Genomic DNA, 19,277 nt, shown 5'->3' with positions numbered 1-19,277 from the left:
CGCAAGTGGTACTGTTTCATTATCGTAAGCTTTAAATAAGATCTTTTATTCATGCAATCGTTAGAGAACAGCCTTTTCTAGATGAGAAAAAAATACCTAGGAAATTTAAAATTCCCTGTATTCTCCCAGTTTTTTGAAAATTTTCAAATTTCTCTGTTTTTTTCTGTTGATTTTTAAATTCCTTGTGTTTTTTCTGTTTTCCAGGTTCTCCCTATGGCATAGCAGCCCTGATATATACAGTTGCTCACAATTAATTGTGGAAGATATCAAAATATTTTTGTGTTTCTTATGTTTTTATGGTAATTGTCAATCATGTTCTTGCTTCTAATTAAAAATGAATAAATACAAAATAAATTCTAAAATTTATGCTTTTTTTTTTTTTTTTTTTGCAAATTTTTTTCATGCAGAGAATATCTGTAGTTGTTATTTATTTTCATTAAACTTGTATTTAAAATTATAATCATATTTAAAAATTAAATAACTATATTCAAATACCATATGAAAGGACAGTTACGCTATGATTAAGAATGATTAACATTTTATTAAAAATTATTAATTTAAAAAAATTTAAAAAAAACACTTATACTATTGAACATAGACTATTTGATTGCCAGATTGGTATATGCTACCAAACTACCTTGCAGCTGATCAAGAATGAAAACTTATTATTATGAAACAAAAATTTCATGCAATTGGCTATTATGCTTTTATATGGTTAAGAATAAACAATGCAAAACATTGAAGTGCCAAGTCTCATTGTGAATTGAATTTTCTAAGCCATGTAAAACAAACAAAACAAAAATTTTAAATATACCTCTAAAAAACATGTTTTTTTTGGGGGGGGGGGAGTTTGATAATACCCAATGTTTGTTCAAATGCAGCAAATACCAGAGTTTAAGGTTTTTCATTAATTTCAAGCATTATGCTCAATTGCACCAATTTTGATGACTTTCACATTAACAGAAAAAAAATGATATTATATAGTAACATTTGTGCTCAGTAAAAACTGTAGATAGAAAAGCCTAGAAACTTCTTAAGCCTTTTAATTACTCAGGAAATCACTTCATATTATACTTATAACAATAAAATAGATTTTTTTAAAAATGATGGCAGACTATTACCAGTCAATTTGGTTCCCTTATGGTTTATTTTACACTCATTAGCCATTAGAAGTTCCACAGTTACTATATACAGATGCCTGAAACCAGTTTCTTCACTAGCCCATAAGAAAGTAATTTCATTGGGAATTTCTTGAGTAAAGAAATATAAAACATCAGTAACCTAAGAAAAGGGGAAAAATCAATATTTAAATATTACAAATAAATTTTTGCACATATTTCAGATAATGGTTTCCATGATATCAGAAATATGAAACACCATTGTTTTTCTTTACTTCATAAAATCATAACAAGGGTTTGTAGAAAACCAATTTTTGAACAATTGTGTTAATTTTTATTTTAAATATAAATATTACAAAATTGATCTATTATTTTTCCATTCTTGTCTATTTTTGAAGAATCTCAAGCATAATATAGATAACTTCATAATCTTAATAAGCATTTTACTAACAGTAGTTTGAATTTAATATATAATTAACTTTTATTAAATTAGGGTCACAATAAATCTCTTGTAACAGCAGTTATCTTATAAAAAAAAATTTAAAATTGTTTCCCAATTTTTTTGATTATTAGCAAAACGCAGAGAAAGAATGGGTGAAATAAACACTTCTCCATTGTTCTATTGTTTTTGTTTTTTTCTCAATAGGATGAAAATTTTTCAGAATGGATATTTATTCATGAGAATTAAATAAAATGAATAATAGCATGCACTTGAAATTTGATATAGAAAATTGCTTAAATAAAATAATTCTATTGGCAGTATTCTACATTTTCCTCCAAATTTGTGGCATAAAAATGTATTTAATACAGTGAACTATATTTTGACAATACAATTTATATTGATATGAATAGTTGTATTTTTGAGTTGTTGAATTTATTTAATCTTCACTGCAATATCTAAATATAAAGGGGTAAGGTTTTTTTTTTTTTTTTTTTTTTTTTGCAAATCATAAAACTAGAGCTTTTTATGTCTTAGAATTTTGATATTCTTATAAATTCAAGAAATAAAACTTATAACTTACATTAATCCACACATCAGAAACCTCTTCATATATCACTTGCGCAACTGGATTGCTTTCAATATGATTAGCATAGATTTCTTTGGTGGGGTCACTTGAGACAAAAGAAGAAAAAGGCAAAAGAAGCAATTGTTCATGACTTTGTTTTCGATCAAGTACTTTGGCCCATACACTACAAAAATATAATTTATTATTATGCTTGAATTACAAACATGAAACTTAAATATTTAAAAACTAGACCACACAATTTTGACTGATCCAGAATACTTTACAGAGAAAGAATTAATACAATAAATATTGGTTTTGCAATGTATATGTCATAAATTTACGTGTAATTTTAAAATTAACAATACACTAAGGATTCGCTTATCCATCCTCAATTTAATTTCTGAATATCACAGCTTATGAAACTGGTTCCCAATATCACGTCTTTAACAATTATATCTAATTTATACAATCTTTTTTAACAGCTTATATAATAAGGTTAAACAAATAAAACTTATATTTAAAATGAACAATCTAAAATTTCAATTTTGCTTTTATTTGAATATAAAGAGAAATTGTTTCAATTAAAAATTCATTTTCCTAAAATATTTTGCATAGTTTATAATAATTATTTGATTCTTCTGTTACATTAATCATTTTCCAAAAACAGCATTTTATTATATTTAAAAATTTTAATCAGAAATTACTTTAATGGTTGTAATGTTTAGGTTTAATTAACAATTATCAATAACAATTATTTTACACAATATTCAGATTTTAAATTGTGTTTGAAAAAGAGTATTATATATATATATATATATATATATATATATATATATATATATATATATATATATATATATATATATATATATATATATATATATATATTCTTTTTCATTACTCCAAATTACATTTAATTTCTCTTTCTTCCACTTCAGAAACTCATTGCTCAGAGTTGAATGTTATTGCATTAAAATAATAAATAGTTTCAGAAATTAAAAGGTGCTATGTTAATTCTGTTTCATTATTTATTTTACTTTTCAGTGTATGTGTATGTTTTATGTTTGTTTGTTTTGTTTGGTATCTTTCACCTTTTTATCATGAAATCCACCAATCATTTCAGGTTCTACTGTTATACTTTCACAATAAGTCCAAATTTTCAAAACTGCATAATGAGTATTTAATTTTTTCCTCCAAATTACTATGGTTTCTGGATACTTAAAAAGTAGTAAAGTCAATAATTACAATTTTATAACTTTGTACATTTATCTAAAAAGTTAACTGCTTTTTCAGAAAATGGTTTTCAATACTATTTTTGTCAAAATATAAACCGAATCTAAAAATTACTTACCACAATTTTGTCCAGTTTTAATCCAAATTGCATGCTATTTTTTAAATAATTTCTTAAATAAAATAATAAACACTGAATAGAACAAAAAATTTAATGCTTAATGTACATGAATTAGAACTAATTTATTTAAGTTCAGAAGTAGCACATAAAAAAAATTATGAAACTTTCTATAAACAGTAGCACAGGAAAATGAATTTCAATCAATAAGCACAACAACAACTTTTTTTAAAAAATAATGAATTAACAACAATTTCTTTTAAAATTTGAAATGAGCTTCCATTGATGATGTTTACTTACTGTTTTCCATCAGGTGTCCACCCTGCTCTTACCAGGTATTCGATATCTGGACAAAGTGATGTTATGTTGTCACTTAACTGAAGATATGGCAAAACTTCTATCTAAGAAAGATCAACTCATGTAAACAGTGACATTTCAAAAAATTACCAAGAAAAAAAATTTCATGATTTTACAATATAAAAATTATTGATAACTCATTATATAAAAAAAATATACAATAAAATCCATTCAACTTTTATTACCAAAAATTATTTATTTTTTAATACATATAAAACAATTAAAGCATAAATTTTAAGAAGTTAACAATTTTAATTACAAATAAAACATGAATACATGTACATTAAGCACACACAAAAAAAATTAGCATGCAACATGATTTTAAAGAACTGTTTTGCATTTGTTTTTTTAATTAAAAATACAAAACTTGAATTCAAAATGCAATTTTCAGATACTTTAAATATCCAAATATTCATTAATTCAAATATACATATGGGTTATATAATACAATTTTTGTGAGTTAAATTCAAAACAACAGCAAAAGTGAGTTTACATTATCAAAACTTCATGTTATTAAATGAAATAAAAATTCCATACTTCATCCAAGGAATACACAATTACATTAAAAAGTTATAAAAATAACTATTTACAAAAAATAAATTACAGACAGTTATCAAAATAATCGAAACATTGCAAAAGAATACAAGAATCTTTATTAATAAGTTATTAACCACCAAATATCACCACTTATTAAGTTAATCAGTAGTAATGCAATCATCATAGCTTCTTCTGCGCCATCAAATTAAACTTTAACTAACTGTAGCTCGAAAATAAATACTCAATTTAGACATTTAACAGCAATAATTGTTATGTTCCATAATTTTTGTATGAGCTTTCCTGAATTTTCTTATCAGAAAAAAAAATTAATAATATCAATAATTAGCTACTACTAGCTTATTAACAAAGGCATAAAAAAGAATGCAACATAGAAATCAAGTGATATATATTTATTTGGTTATTTATTATCTTCAAAATAAATTGATGAAATGCTTATGAAAGGCTAAATTAGTGATAGACTTGTAAGTCTTTTAGTAGATGATGTTTGTTAGCTAATTAATCATCATCTAAGTTTTTATTATAAACAATTTTTTTTAATTTAAAGGGATTAAACACTGACTTCAAACCAAAGAAAATTTTCAAATAGTTTCATGTTCATGTTTTACTATATTAAATAAATATATATCATTAATTCTTATACATGAAGTAATTATTAATTTTATTACAGATAAAATGGCAAATTATGATAAATAAAGAGAAATATCCTCTCAACTTTTTTATAAACTTCAATAATATTACACACTTTGTGTTTAGCTGCAATGTATAATACCAAAAGAATTAAAAATGTATTTTAGAACAAACCAAAATTCATTTATCGAGCTTCCATTTTTGATTTATCAGGAACCCATGCATAATCTATTCATTGATGAATTTGGCCGAAATTTGATGATGTATACTTTCAGTGTTATATGATATATGCCAAACCTTTTTCTAAACCTTTACTTTTTTCTTTTTTTTTTTTTTTTATTTTGTACTCAAAGAGATCTAAAACATGGATATTCATCCAAAGTTTAAGATTAAATTAAATCAAATTAAAAACACAAACCTCATTTGTTGCTGTTACCCGGAACTGAGCAATCTTCAGTGTTGACTTAGCATTTTTAGTTCCTGAAAATAAAAAATTATAATTTTTAACTATATTAAAATTGACTATTTACAGTTTATTACATCCATATACTGCTATTTTCCATAAAATAAAAACACATTTCCTTGTACAAAAAAAAAAAATTTACATCAATCCATTTTATGTCATTTAATTATTTATAGTTATTTAATATCAGTAGTTCAATGGTAAGAATGTAAAAAATATATTTGGTTACATGTCATTTTCCCTCTTTCTAAAATTCACAAATTTTCTGCTTTGATTTTTCCTTTACATGACTACCCTTATTAAAATTGATACTTTTCCTCAAAAACTGGGGGATATAAGCTAGCCTTTAATAATTATTGATGATGACAAAAAGGTGAAATTATTTCCATTTTTTTTAAAAGAAAAATGAATACCATTTAAAAATTGTGTGAAATGTGAATAGAATAAAATTATTTTAAAGAACTTAATTTGATTCACAATATTCTGTTTAATAATCATAGAAAATCAAAGATGTTTTTAATTAAAAGTTTACCTAAAAGAGCATAAGACATATAATATATTACTAGTATCTATAAAATGCAATAATGGTATGATTTTTCTTACTTTTATGATAAATTTTCAATTTTAAAATATCATTGTTTTCAAAACTAAATAGTTATAATACCTTTGAAAGACTAAAACAAAATTTTTAAACAATTCTTAAATGGATTTACCATACTTGTATATTTACTTCATGCTAGTAATTAATCATCAAAGCTGTCTTAGTACACCAATGGCATGTAGGTAAGATTTAAGTTTGTCAATCACATATGTTTAATACACAAGAACCAAATTTATAATAATAAATAGTATTAAATTTGTATTATACATCTTTGTGTGTGTGTGTGTGTGTGTGTGTGTGTGTGTGTGTGTGTGTGTGTGTGTGTGTGTGTGTGCGCGCGCATGCATGCGTGCATGTGTGACACTTTATGTTAATGTCTTAAAAAATGCATAAATAATTATTTATTGCATAATGAAAAAGAAAAATTTAAAAATTCTTAAATAAAATACTAATTACATCCTATAAAATGACTTACACTGAAAAAAGAAAAGTTTTCTAAAAATCAAATTAAAATTACACTTATTTTAGTTACTTATTTCTTACTTGATTCTAGGTGATTTCGTGTGTTCATTTAAACTAATTAAAGAAAAAAAGTAAAAGATTTGATTTTTTTTCTTTTGATCAAAATAAATATAGACAGACAGATACATATATTCTGAGTATTCAATAAAGAATAACAAGAATGTAACATCATGGGAAAGCATGGTAAGGATATACAATAGAAAAATCAAAATAAGGTTTGAAATACCTGCACGAGGAAAGCGATAAATTTCAACCTCTTTTTCATCCGCAAAACATGGTAGATATAAAAGTTCTACTTGACTTTCATCGACTTCTTCATATAGTATATGGTAAATATCACCACCTATAAAAAAATCATAATTTTTTAATAAAATAATTAACTTTTCATATCTATGATTAAAATAGCAAATATTCATAACATAAAGTAAAAAGACCTTTCATGCTGATTATTCAAATTGTAAATAGGTTTTTTTGGGTTTTTTTTTTTTTTTTTTTTTTTAGATTATCATTTAGTTTCATCAATTTTGTTAATAAATCTGTTTTACAATAAATTTTAATATCCAAATTTTATTGTAAAACAAATAAAATGGTGAAATGAAACAGAACAAAAAAAATGTTACTCCTTTACCCAAAAAAGTACATTGTTATTTTTAAATTAATATATTTATTTCATTTTTTAACAATATTGCAAATAATTGATAACAATAAATAGCTTTGTTGCTTTTTAAAAAATATTTAATGAGACATTTGTTAAAAGCTAAATATAAAATAACTTGTCAACTTTGACAAAAAAAAATTAACTCTCTCAAGTATAGTGCTTTATTTCCTGAACCACTTATATAAAAGTATTTAATAGATGATAGTTCAATTTTTAAATCATTTAATGAAGAAAGTATATTTTTAAGCTTCAAAAGTATATTATCTTTTTTTAAGTAATTTAAACAATTAACTATCATTACTAAATATTTTGATATAAATAGTTCAGGAAATAAATCACTGTGCTTGAAAGAGTTAATGCATTACTGAAATTAGAATCTTATTACCTTGCAAATTCAAAAATCTGAACATTCCAAACTAAAATTTAGAATCATTTCACAAAGAAAGCATTAAAATAAACCATATCAGAAAAGAATTTACTATTTTATTATTTTTTTTATCAGCTGAATGTACAAATTAATACAAAAACATGCATTTGTAATATTGATCACTTTCATTCACAATAGATAACTTTTTAGTAGGAGTTTGCATGAAAGTAAACTTATCACATATAAAATAACTTTTTAGTACAAACCAGATATCCCATAGATAATAACTTTCCAAGGTTTAAGCATTTGTATTTTCAATTAAAAGAAGTTTTCCTGCATATTTAGTAAATCTCCTTTTTCAGGAGTAAATCTTGGTCAATCAAAACAAGTTTCTATTTGTAATTATTTTAAATCAATTAAAAGCTGGAACAAAAAAAAATTTAAATTGTGCATTTTCCCAGCAATATTTAAAATATTTTATTCAAAAGTAGCTACTATAGTAATATATAAAAAACATATTTTATTTAAGATTTAAAGTTCTTTAAGTAGTTTTTAAACTTACCAGAAAATATAGACACAGGCTGCCACCAAAACCCTGTATATCTATTAAATTCTTCTTGGGTAATATATGAAGGTATACCTGCACTTAGTGGTTCTTCTGACAAATCAGTACTTCCTGAAAGGAAGAAAAAAAAATTTAAATTACACATTTCTCTTCCAATTTTAAATCTCATTTGTGAAAATAAGTAAAAACCAAAATATTATTTAATATATAATTTTTTCAAAGAATTATCAATGGATCTAGGTAATAAGAATCCTTTATCAAGCTTTTTTCAGAATTATAGATATTTTGATATTAGCAATTGGTAGCAATTATTGTTAAGCAAAACTTTGTCTTGAAATATCACTTTCAAGTTCTCCCAGCAATTAAAATAAGTAAAAAGTTTTACATGTACAACTAGCTATCTATAAACAACTTTTAAAACAGTCTCTAAAACAACATATTTCGGTTGCAACACTTAACAAAGACTTCATTGAATAAATTCCTATATCAAAAATGATCTAAAATATTGCGAGATAACTCATGAGTTTTGTACCGTGCAGATTCTCATAGTACTATTATTATATTTAAAGTAAGATGCAAATACCTAAAACAAAAAAAACAAAAAAGCTAAAAATTACTAAAACTTTTCACTGAACATATAATTACTTTAAAATAAAATTATATAAAGTGGTCTTTATTTATTTAATTTTTTTTTTTTTTTATTGTACAGTAACTGATTTACCTTTTCTTGCATAAGTAAGCCTGACATCGCAGCATGATATAATATGGTGGACCCACAGATCACAGTTGTTAATATAAGCAATGAGGTCAGGATTCCATGGACACATTTGAGGATTCAGATGTGAATTTATTGACACAAAGTGCTCCAATTCATGTGGATGTAAAGGTGTCTGTCAAAGAGACATTAACTGTTATTTTAACTATGGAGAATAATCTTGAATATTTTATTTATAAGATATTTTGCCACCTTTTACTAAAGTAAAAGTTGGTTTTTAATGCTTATTTGTCTTTTGTCCACTTTTTATTTCTCTTACTTCCTATTTTTAAAAAGTATTTCATAATTCATTATTAAAATTATTATGGATTTTTGCAATCACTTTTTATCTAAAATCCAATGCTAGATTTCTCATATTGAACACAACTAAATAAAATTGATTAATTCATAAACAATTTCTGAAAATATTAAAATAATGGCTAATACATCCATTGTTTTCCAAAATTAAATTTTTTCCATGGTTTTTTTTTTTTTTTTTTTTTTTTTTTTTTTCAAATGGACATTCAGTGTTAAAATACTTACAATTAGACTTTTATTAAAATCTTTCTTGTAATTCAGAATTATTAATCAAAATATTAACTACTTACTATTAACAAAAATATATAGCAAAGATTTTGAGCAGAGGTTCCTAATCTTTTTTTAAGCCACTGCCTTATTTATAAAGGAAAAAAATTCTAATGCTCTCTTTTCCATAATAATCAATTATACCAAATATGGTACAGGTTCATTATTGTTCTGTCATCAGGTTAGCAGTACCACCACTGTTGGGAATTTCTAATTTAGAGTTATGGCATACATAGTTTCTAAGGTAAAATATTTTTTTATATAATGTACATAATCTTTCACTTATTGCAAAGGGTTAGTTTTATTATTTTTAATAAGAGAATTATGCACTGAATATTTTTCAAGGTTCTTAGTTTCTAAAAAGAATGCACTATCCAAAACATTTCCTGAAAACAGAAAAAAATCAATCCTATTTCTAATATATTAATAATTCTTTAACCCTTTCAGGACCAGTTATGGAGAACAAAGCACTCTCAAAGAACAGAGAGCTCCGAAGTGGAGCGTTACCATGGGCCTACGGAATTTTTGCAGTTAAGCCTAATTTTATAAAAGAAATTCATATAAAATCATCATTTCAATACAATTAATTTTACAAGTAACATATGTGACATAATATGCATTAATATAAAGACTATAATGTTAATAGAAATAAATGAAATAAGTAAAATACTTAATTTTTAACTATACCCACGAAAAAATACTATACACATGAAAACAAAATTATAAATATAAAAATTGTATAATATTTCACCCCCTCCAGCAACAATCATCTGAATGCATTTTCCTACATTCTCCTAATATATATATATATATATAAAACCAAAGCAATCAACAAGAACAGCAGAGTCCCATTAAATCACATGTGCACTTTTAGAGAGCTATTTGTTTATATCAATAAATCTATCAAATCTAGAAACACAGAACAGAAATCAATACCTGCCCACATATGAAGGCCAAATGCCATAGAATTAGACTGTTAAGTATTTCACTCTTTTCTTGATGGCAAGGCAAAATAGAACTGATCAAAAGCAAACAAAATATTAGGTAGCGAATCTGAAATTGCAAACAACAAATCTATTCCTACATAAACCAATAAGCATTCCATCCTTTCCCTATTCAATCAAAATATAAACAAAAATTCAGAGCGAAATAAATCATGGCCCTTTAAATGCCTAATTCGCTCGGAAGAGCTGATCCCGTGCAATTGCTTACATGTTTAACTACCCCAGATCCAGCAAAAAATTTTAAAAAGCTCAAAAAGCAAATATTGAAGGTCAACACTCTGTGGTCAACCGCCACCTAGTGTTGTTTAAAAATTTAAATAAATGTTCCAAACAGAAATCACACCGGCGTGATCATGGGCCAATAAAGACGAAAAAGCTCGTCTCATACATGATACCATGGGCCTTGAAAGGAGAATCGAGAGTTCATGGTCCTGAACATATTAAAAGCATATAAACTTAATTAAAAATTATTATTGTTGAATTATATACGTGTTTATAGCATGGAATAAGACAATAACTATTTTGAATATTAAAGTTGAATCTCATTTGCAGGCTGAAAGTATATAACCAAGTTTTAAAATAGTTTTTAAGCAAACAGAAACCTTAAAAAAAAATTTCAATTTAAACAGAAAATTTTCAACACCAATAAGGTAAAAAAAATAAAAGATTTTATATAAATAATATATCATATTCAGATTATATAAATCTTGGCTTTCCCATGCTTCAGCTATTTTAAATTTGGTTTACTAAATAAATCTTGAGTGCTACCAGGTTATAAATGCATATACAATGAAAGCAATCTACAAATGACATTGCTTTATTGATTGATATTGATATTATGCGTATATAATGAAAACAATTTTTAATCAAGAAAAATTAATTAATTGCAAAGAAATCTTCACAAAACTTTCCTCATGTTCAAGTATTTGTGAAATTTGAAGAAAAATCAGTTCAGTAATTTAGATTTTCTAAAAAATGCAATCAAATTGTCATTTCAGATTAATTTATATAGAATGTATCATCATTGAGAACACACAACTGTACAAAATTTTCTAACAGACTGGGAAATGAGTGAAAGGTTAGTAATAAAATTTTAAATTCACAAACATGAAACAAAGTCAAATGAAACGAAATAATAGTTTACCTGTGTTTGTTGATCATCACAATAGAATACAGATCCCGATGCTGGGAACACAAACCTTCCTATAGAAGGTTGGTAATCAAAAGAAGTTATACCCCATATCACACACCTCTTTCGCTCCATTTGCATTTGCTCTTCACGGGAGAAATGTCCTTGAGCTTGGAAAGAGGATTCAAGCAAAGGTTGCCATGGAAAAGTCTCTATTTTGCTTTTTGCATAGTCAAATGGGACATCACAATACAAGAGAGTTGTCTCTCTTCCTGATGCAAGAGTGCTGAGGAAGTAGATTCTACAGAAACGAGTCTCATTTTCTGCTACCATTTCTTTAAATTCAAAATAACTAGGTATTTTAGATGATATGCTAGACAGCTGTCTCCGAACATTGCGAACCTCCTTCTTCAATTCAGTCCATGTTTTCTTCTTTCCATTGCTTTTGCGATGGTTGTTAACTTCATCACCACTTGCATCTACCTCCATTACTTAAATAAAATAATACAAACATTAATTTACTTGGCTTATACTAATAATTTTAAACAAAATTATAGCAGCAAATAACATTTCTTAATTAGATACAGTAATTTTATTTAATTTCTTCCATTAATAGTTTTAAACATAAATGTATCAGTAAATCTTTACATTGTTAGAAATGATACTGTGATTTTATTTACTATATCAACACTCAATATTTAAATATTAACCATATACCAATGGTGAACTTCTTCCATATTTTTAATTAAGTACTGGATGCCATTCTAGAACATAGTCATAATCTTGAACACAGAACTACATAAATCTATCATTAGTTTATCTTTTTCTGTCTTCTACATAAGTCTAAGTTTCTCTCATATATATTCTACAGATCTATTTTATATCTTCTGCATTTGAAATTCATTCAAAACATGTATTTAAATTTTAAGCTATTCTTTCAATTTTAGAAGTCTTAACCATTGGATTTTAATTTTCAGAAATTACTAAATAGTTTGTTCACAATAAAAATAAATAAATAAAATACTGGCTATTAGTATATAAATAATTTTTGAGTGTAATTTAAGGTAAAAAGATTTATCATTATTATTATTACAATGAAATATTATTGTCTCACAAAAACAATACACAATATCAATTCATGCGGAATGGACTATATTTCAATTTCAAATATTGCTTCAGAAAGTGAAGAGATACATTAACAATGTCACATACATAATATATGTTTAAAGAGCTGCTGCCAGCTAAATATTGGAAACTGAATAAACCCAGGTGTTTCAAATAAATATATGAAGAAAAATTTAATAAGAGGATTTTGAAATTAATATTTACATATATTTTTTTAATTAATATTGCACTGAATGATGTAATAAAACTTTTTAAAAATTTAAGATTTCACTTATTTTTCAAAAATTTTAAACATGAATGTTCTTCTTGCAATAATAAAAAAAAAGAAATCAGTAATTTTTCCAAAACCAAAGACAAAAATAAGTAATAAAAATAAAAACATGCATTAAAAATAAAAATTGAAGAAATTTAATTACTTCTTGGGCGTTTCAAGTCTTTTCTTGAAACAAACCTTTCAATCTCCGTATCAATATGTGTGTTGTTGGAAGCCACAGTTACGGATGGGATATGAAAACTCTACTGATCAGAACTATTTTACATTCATCTAAAAATTTCTGAAATGAAGAAAAAATAAAATTTAGTACATAATTTATTTTTTTTTATTTTTTTGTAATGTTAATGTGCTGTTTTTTAAATAAATTAATTTTTTAATTACTGTGTTAAATACAAAGGAATTTAATTTTTTTAAAAACAATCTAAAAATTGAATCTTTTTAGACATCTAAAAAATTTTAAAACATATTATTGCTTCAGAAATAATCAGGACCTTTGAATTAAAAAAACAGAACAGTAATTCAATTTCCATCTGTGATGAAACAAAAGCTGGCATAGAAAGTGAGCATTTTAACATATAATTAATGTATTTTTTAATACATTAATTTTTTTGTAATGCAACCCATAACATTTTTTATTTAAATATCTTTTTTTTTGCAAAATTTGAAATTTCATTCAATTTAAGCAGTAATCTTTACTTAAGATATTAATTAAGAATGAAGAAGCTTTTAGTAATGCTACGGCTTTTATATAAATTATTTATACATTTCTTACTTTCAAAGACATAGAACAGCATTTTTCCATTTTTGCCTTCAACCATAAAGCAGACAACAAATTCACATATTTATTTGTAAGTTATCTTAAAATTCCATAAGAAAAATATTCTCGCTATTTAAAAGTTTTAATTACAGTCTAAAAAGTAAAGTTTATCTACATTAAAAATTCAACTTTAAAAGTTTTAAATAATTTGACTAACATAAATATCATTTTACTAGAATAAATTATTGCAACTATATAATCTAATGAAATGTATGGCGGGAAAAAAATTCAAAGCAAAACTAAAAAAATATAAGGAAATATTACTAATATTCTTAAATAAATAAAAATGATTAAGAAAAAAAATTAGAATAAATTACTTTTTTTTTAATTTAAAAAGTTCTAAAAGCAGCACAGCTAAAAGTTAATTTATTGAATATTTGCAGAATAAAACTGAAGTTATGATAATAAAACAGACGAAATATTTTAATATCATGAGTTAAAATCTGATATCTAAAAAATTTAAATCTAATATAAAAATAGGTATATATATATATACCTATTTATATATATATATATATATATATATAATCTTAAATCATTTATTTCTTAAAGACAATTACTGTAGATTTTAATAAATAAGTTACCATTCAGTTTACATCCTAACAATAAATGGCTGTCTAATCACAAAAAATTGGATAAGGATTTCAGGATAAATCTAATATGGATAATTGATAAGGATAATAGATGGATAAGGATTTCAGTTAGAATCTAAATAAATAAACAAACTATGCCAGAAATAAAACCAGTATTCTTACAATAGATATCACATAAAAGAATATGTAAAAGTACTAATCAAAATTGAAATAGAAATAGGTTTTAAAACAAAATGAGATGTAAAATAATCAATAGATTTAAGATATTTTACATAACGCATGTAATTGAGAAAATGAAAATTATCTGAAAAAGATTTCAAAATAATAACAGTAATAGTAATTACAATATTTCAGCCCTATTTGAAAAATTATATCCAGAAAAGATTTTTAGAACTGTATCAAAATCTACTATTTTTAACATGCAATATCTAAAGCCAAAGCTTCCTATAAAATTACTGACTTTAGCAATAATATTAAAAACTGAAATGTCAAATGGTAATGCATCTTTTGTCATTACTCACTATCTTTATTGCCAGTTGATTCGCTAGCAATATTGTTTGTGTTCAATTTCAATTGAATCTCTTATGTTCATAATTTTCTCAGCTAAATAATTTCAAGCATTACATTATGATAAACATAAAGGCATGTAATTTTAATAAACTTATAATTGTTATGTTTATTGTGTAGATGAAATTTTTAAATATCATTAAACCTCATGACATCAGACTGCCATTTAAAACTTAATTATTAGAGTACTCTGTTTCGCATTGAATAATGTTTTTCAAATCGACGTAATTTCACTTTCTGATTCCTCATGCATGATACTTAGCAGAATCATTCTTCATTAACTTTGAATAAATGTGAGAAAATCATGCAAATATATATTTCATAAAACAATGAAAATAGTTTGAATTTCATTGCAACAATGAAACTAACTGTTAAAAATTTTACAAAAATTAGTTTTTAAAAATTCTGAAAATTTAGGAGGTGAAAAAGCATGGCAAATAATGGGTTTCATTAAAAAAAAAAAAAAATTTAAATATTAAAATTCTGTAAAAATTTATTTTATACAGTAATATTTTCAGTAGTTATTGTAGAATAATGCAAAAATTACACTCAGTTTTTAATTTAACTTTTTATTTTACATTTTTAATTAAAACCCACTCCCACTTTCCAAGAATATCAATATCAAATTTGGTAGCTCTTTTATTAGTAGAGACAGAGATTTAATTCAATAAACAACAAAAAAAATGATTATTATTTTGTCAAAACATTTGTAAAATTGAACTTGACTTTAAATTTGTAGGAAAACATATTCCTGTCAACAGAAATTTCAGCAAACTAAATCTTACCATTACAAAGTATACAAATCTAAAATATATCTGTCATAAATAAAAAAAAATTAAAAAATGCCTTATTCCATACATAATTTAAATGGATACATAATCTAACTAACTCTAAATGAAAAACAATATGTTTTAATCTTTAGATATATTATATTCTTTCTGTGTATTAGAAAAGCTAAAGCATTAAAAATTCTAGAATTTTCTAGAAAGATTCTAACAAATAATGCATATAACATAACTAGAGAAAAGAATTTAAAGTATTTTTAAACTGTAACACAATCTTTTAAAACGTTAATTGAAATTGTTTTTTTAATTATATCAGGATGGTAAAAGATATGAACGAAGCAAACTATTTAACATACATTTAATCGAGATAACTCCTTTATTCTATAGTTATCAAACTGCAGTAAACAAGGAAAAATATATATATATCTTCAACAGCAAAACAATCACTGTTGGATAAAATGTTTGTGTCTGAAAAGTAATTCTAAACTTACTTGCTATGAAACTTTATCTTACATGAACAATAAAGGATAGTCTTTTTTACCTAATGCTCGTACTCTTGGGGAACAAAAGAAGACATTCAGGTCAATCATTTATTTAAGTTATTTTAGTGTTAAAAATTGACCACGAAATGTTTCGATAAACTGCCTAAAAGCTTCTTTCTGTTCAAAAATAACTATATAAATAAAAACTGACTTAAAATTAATTCATCATTGTTCCAGTTTCTGATTACATTTTAACTAATAATTAATACTGCATCAGAAAATCTGACTGTCATATCTTCTATATTTAAGTTCATGGAATTATTATAAATCAAAAAATATTTAACAGCGAAGATAAAAAATCTGATGGCTTCAACTGATTTACAAATATAGGCATATTTCCATTGCGAGACATACATGAAAATAGAATATTGCATTATAATCTTTAGATAACATTAAGTTAATTTGGTACTGTTTCAACAAAATTGAAAAGAAAACTACTTTATGAAATATTACATATGTATACAAATAATTTTCAAGCTTTCAAAATCCTTTATTGGAGATTTTAGTTTTAATTAAATATATCTGAAACATCTGAGATAATAAATTTTGCAAAAAATACAATGGGTACTGTTTTATCAGCTGATCCAAATCAGAGTAAGACTTAAAAAGACCAAGAATAAGTAAAAATAAATAATGGGTAATCGATATAAATCAAATAACTTCAAGGTACTATTTAATACACAATTTTCGATAATCGTGACGTTTATAATAAAAAGTCCAAATAATCAATAGCGATGACTAATGATATTACACAATTCAAATATATAACCAATCGAAATCATAACATTGATTCAACACATACATAGCAAATACAATAAGTAAACGCTCTACATTTTTTATAGTACCCAGTAAAAGGAGAGATTTAAAAGATTAAAGACTTACACAAATATAAGACATATATTACGTGATGAATTTTGGATTATCAATAAATCCAAAAAAATGTTTTCAGATGTATTCAAAAAATGAAATAGGCAACAAACTATTCACATTTCTAAAATGAAATCTGTAAATAAATAAATGATTCTGAAAATTTTCACTTTTCATATTTGTAAACATTAAAATTTATTAATACTACCTTTATTAAGGTACGATCGCAACACATCAACGCCTTTTGCACAATGCTTCATTACAAAATTAAATAAATAAAGCTATGCATATTTATAAAATATGGACATTTCATATAAATATTTAATTTAATTTTCAATTTAACCCATTCCCAATAAGTCAAGAGTTGCCAAGACAGCTGAGAGTGAATGTTGAAGAAGCTGATGTTGTTTGTTGCCAATTAATACGCTTCAAGGATTAGGAGAAATTTTCTCCTGGTCTGGTGGGTCATAGTGACAGAATTGAATTCTAATGAATTTTGAAGTTCTGGCTTGAATATTAAAGCCTAATTTAAAAATCTTTTAAGCCACTGCGTCATATTATGATGCAAATAATTATCTAAGAAATTGTTATAAATAACGATGATCTCAGACTTATATATTTATTCTAAAATATCGTAGAAAATCAAATGCTTGAATAAATTAGAGAACATTTTATTATAAATATCCATATTAAATAAAAAGAATAAATTAGCTCTCAGTCCTTTGACTTCCTTCGATAAAACTAAAAAAAAAAATCTGGAGTTTACACCTGACGAAACAATTTTATGCAATAATCTTTATTGACAAATATGACACTGAGATTTAAACGGCTGGAACAGACCGAAAAGAAACGATTTTAGATGATTAGTCAGAAAATTTTTGCTTGGTGCTGAAATCATACTATGAAAAACATCATGATGGTTCTTTGTAGCCACTAGGGCCAATTGGTTCACAGAATAATAGTGGCTCATGAACTATGAATGAACTTTCTGTATGATGATAAATAAAGTGTAAAAATTGTATAATTCATGTTTAATTGACGCATGTCAATAAAACGCAACAGTTGGCAATCACTTTTAACAAATTGTGGATAGAAAAAAATTGACGTTAGTTAAGTCAAAAGACGCAATTTAAATGCCAGATGTGAAATACGCAGATATGCATGTTTTTGAGCCATCACATGAGTTGATACTGTTAAGAATTGTCAAATATTTCAGCGGCATTTTAATCATAATTTGGAACCCCCAAATTCAAAATGACATTTTAAAAGTTGATTTAAACCACCTTAGTACTTTTTCCCCCTTAACACTCCAATATTACCTTCAAATTTCTTAAATATATTTGGGTTTGTATTTTCCTGATACCCCCCCCCCCCACACACACACACCCGAGTTCAACGATGAAGTTTACTCTTTGATTAGGTTTGTGAGGCTGATGCCAATTGTATGGGGGCCTTGATGCCATCAAGTATAATTCTTTGGGACTATTTTCTATCTCACAGATATCATGAGACCGTAATCTAAAGTAATGACTTAATTCTGATTTTCCAGTTTAATTCCTTATTTATGACATTTTTATAATTATAAATTAGTGAAATTTATTTTATCTTTTGAATTTGGCAACACTCTCTACGAACATCAGTACTGACGTTGCAGCGGCGTTTTCTTTTGCCCATTTTAGTTTTTCTTGAATATCTTTAAAACTCCCCAGTTTTCACACTACGCGCTTAAATCAAATTATAGAATATAAAATTCCTTACATTTTCAATCTTTTATTTTTCTTCAAGTTTTAATTTTTTTTTTTTTTAAATATGGGTTCTAAACTATTTTTTCGTCTTCAGTAATTTACGACCCCATAGATCATCAAATCCGCATGTTACCAACATGAAAGAAAGAAAGAAAAAAACTTTTAAGAATGTGCTTTCACTTAAAAAGAATTCGTAGGTGAAACACCATTTGTTATTTTTTTTATTAATTTCTTACAGTTTCCAACAGTTCTCAGACTCCCTCTATTCTTGCGATTTTCACCTACTAAACGTGATTTCG

General features: G+C 25.0%; 1 protein-coding gene across 2 annotated transcripts in view; it reads right to left on the bottom strand.

Annotated features, from left to right (window-relative positions):
- Positions 1 to 17,634, bottom strand: part of LOC129976428 (dipeptidyl peptidase 9-like) — a 36,536-nt gene extending 18,902 nt beyond the window's left edge. Inside the window, exons 1-10 of one of the 2 annotated variants that reach the window (XM_056089991.1) lie at positions 17,442 to 17,634; positions 13,205 to 13,342; positions 11,679 to 12,154; positions 8,913 to 9,081; positions 8,189 to 8,302; positions 6,828 to 6,944; positions 5,434 to 5,495; positions 3,774 to 3,874; positions 2,141 to 2,309; positions 1,122 to 1,281 (exon numbers count right to left, since the gene is read on the bottom strand). In XM_056089991.1, coding sequence (XP_055945966.1) covers positions 1,122 to 1,281; positions 2,141 to 2,309; positions 3,774 to 3,874; positions 5,434 to 5,495; positions 6,828 to 6,944; positions 8,189 to 8,302; positions 8,913 to 9,081; positions 11,679 to 12,152 — 1,366 coding nt within the window. In that variant the 5' untranslated portion in view covers positions 12,153 to 12,154; positions 13,205 to 13,342; positions 17,442 to 17,634. Of the gene's footprint in view, positions 1 to 1,121; positions 1,282 to 2,140; positions 2,310 to 3,773; positions 3,875 to 5,433; positions 5,496 to 6,827; positions 6,945 to 8,188; positions 8,303 to 8,912; positions 9,082 to 11,678; positions 12,155 to 13,204; positions 13,343 to 17,248; positions 17,362 to 17,441 lie in introns of those variants that run through there. The other variant, XM_056089992.1, reaches the window with a different exon arrangement.
- Between the last annotated feature and the right edge of the window lie 1,643 nt (positions 17,635 to 19,277).

This window comes from Argiope bruennichi, chromosome 7 (genome assembly GCF_947563725.1).
Source record: "Argiope bruennichi chromosome 7, qqArgBrue1.1, whole genome shotgun sequence".
NCBI classification, from domain to species: domain Eukaryota; kingdom Metazoa; phylum Arthropoda; class Arachnida; order Araneae; family Araneidae; genus Argiope; species Argiope bruennichi.
Note: the sequence above shows the minus strand (reverse complement) of the source record. Positions and strands in the feature narration are given on the sequence as shown.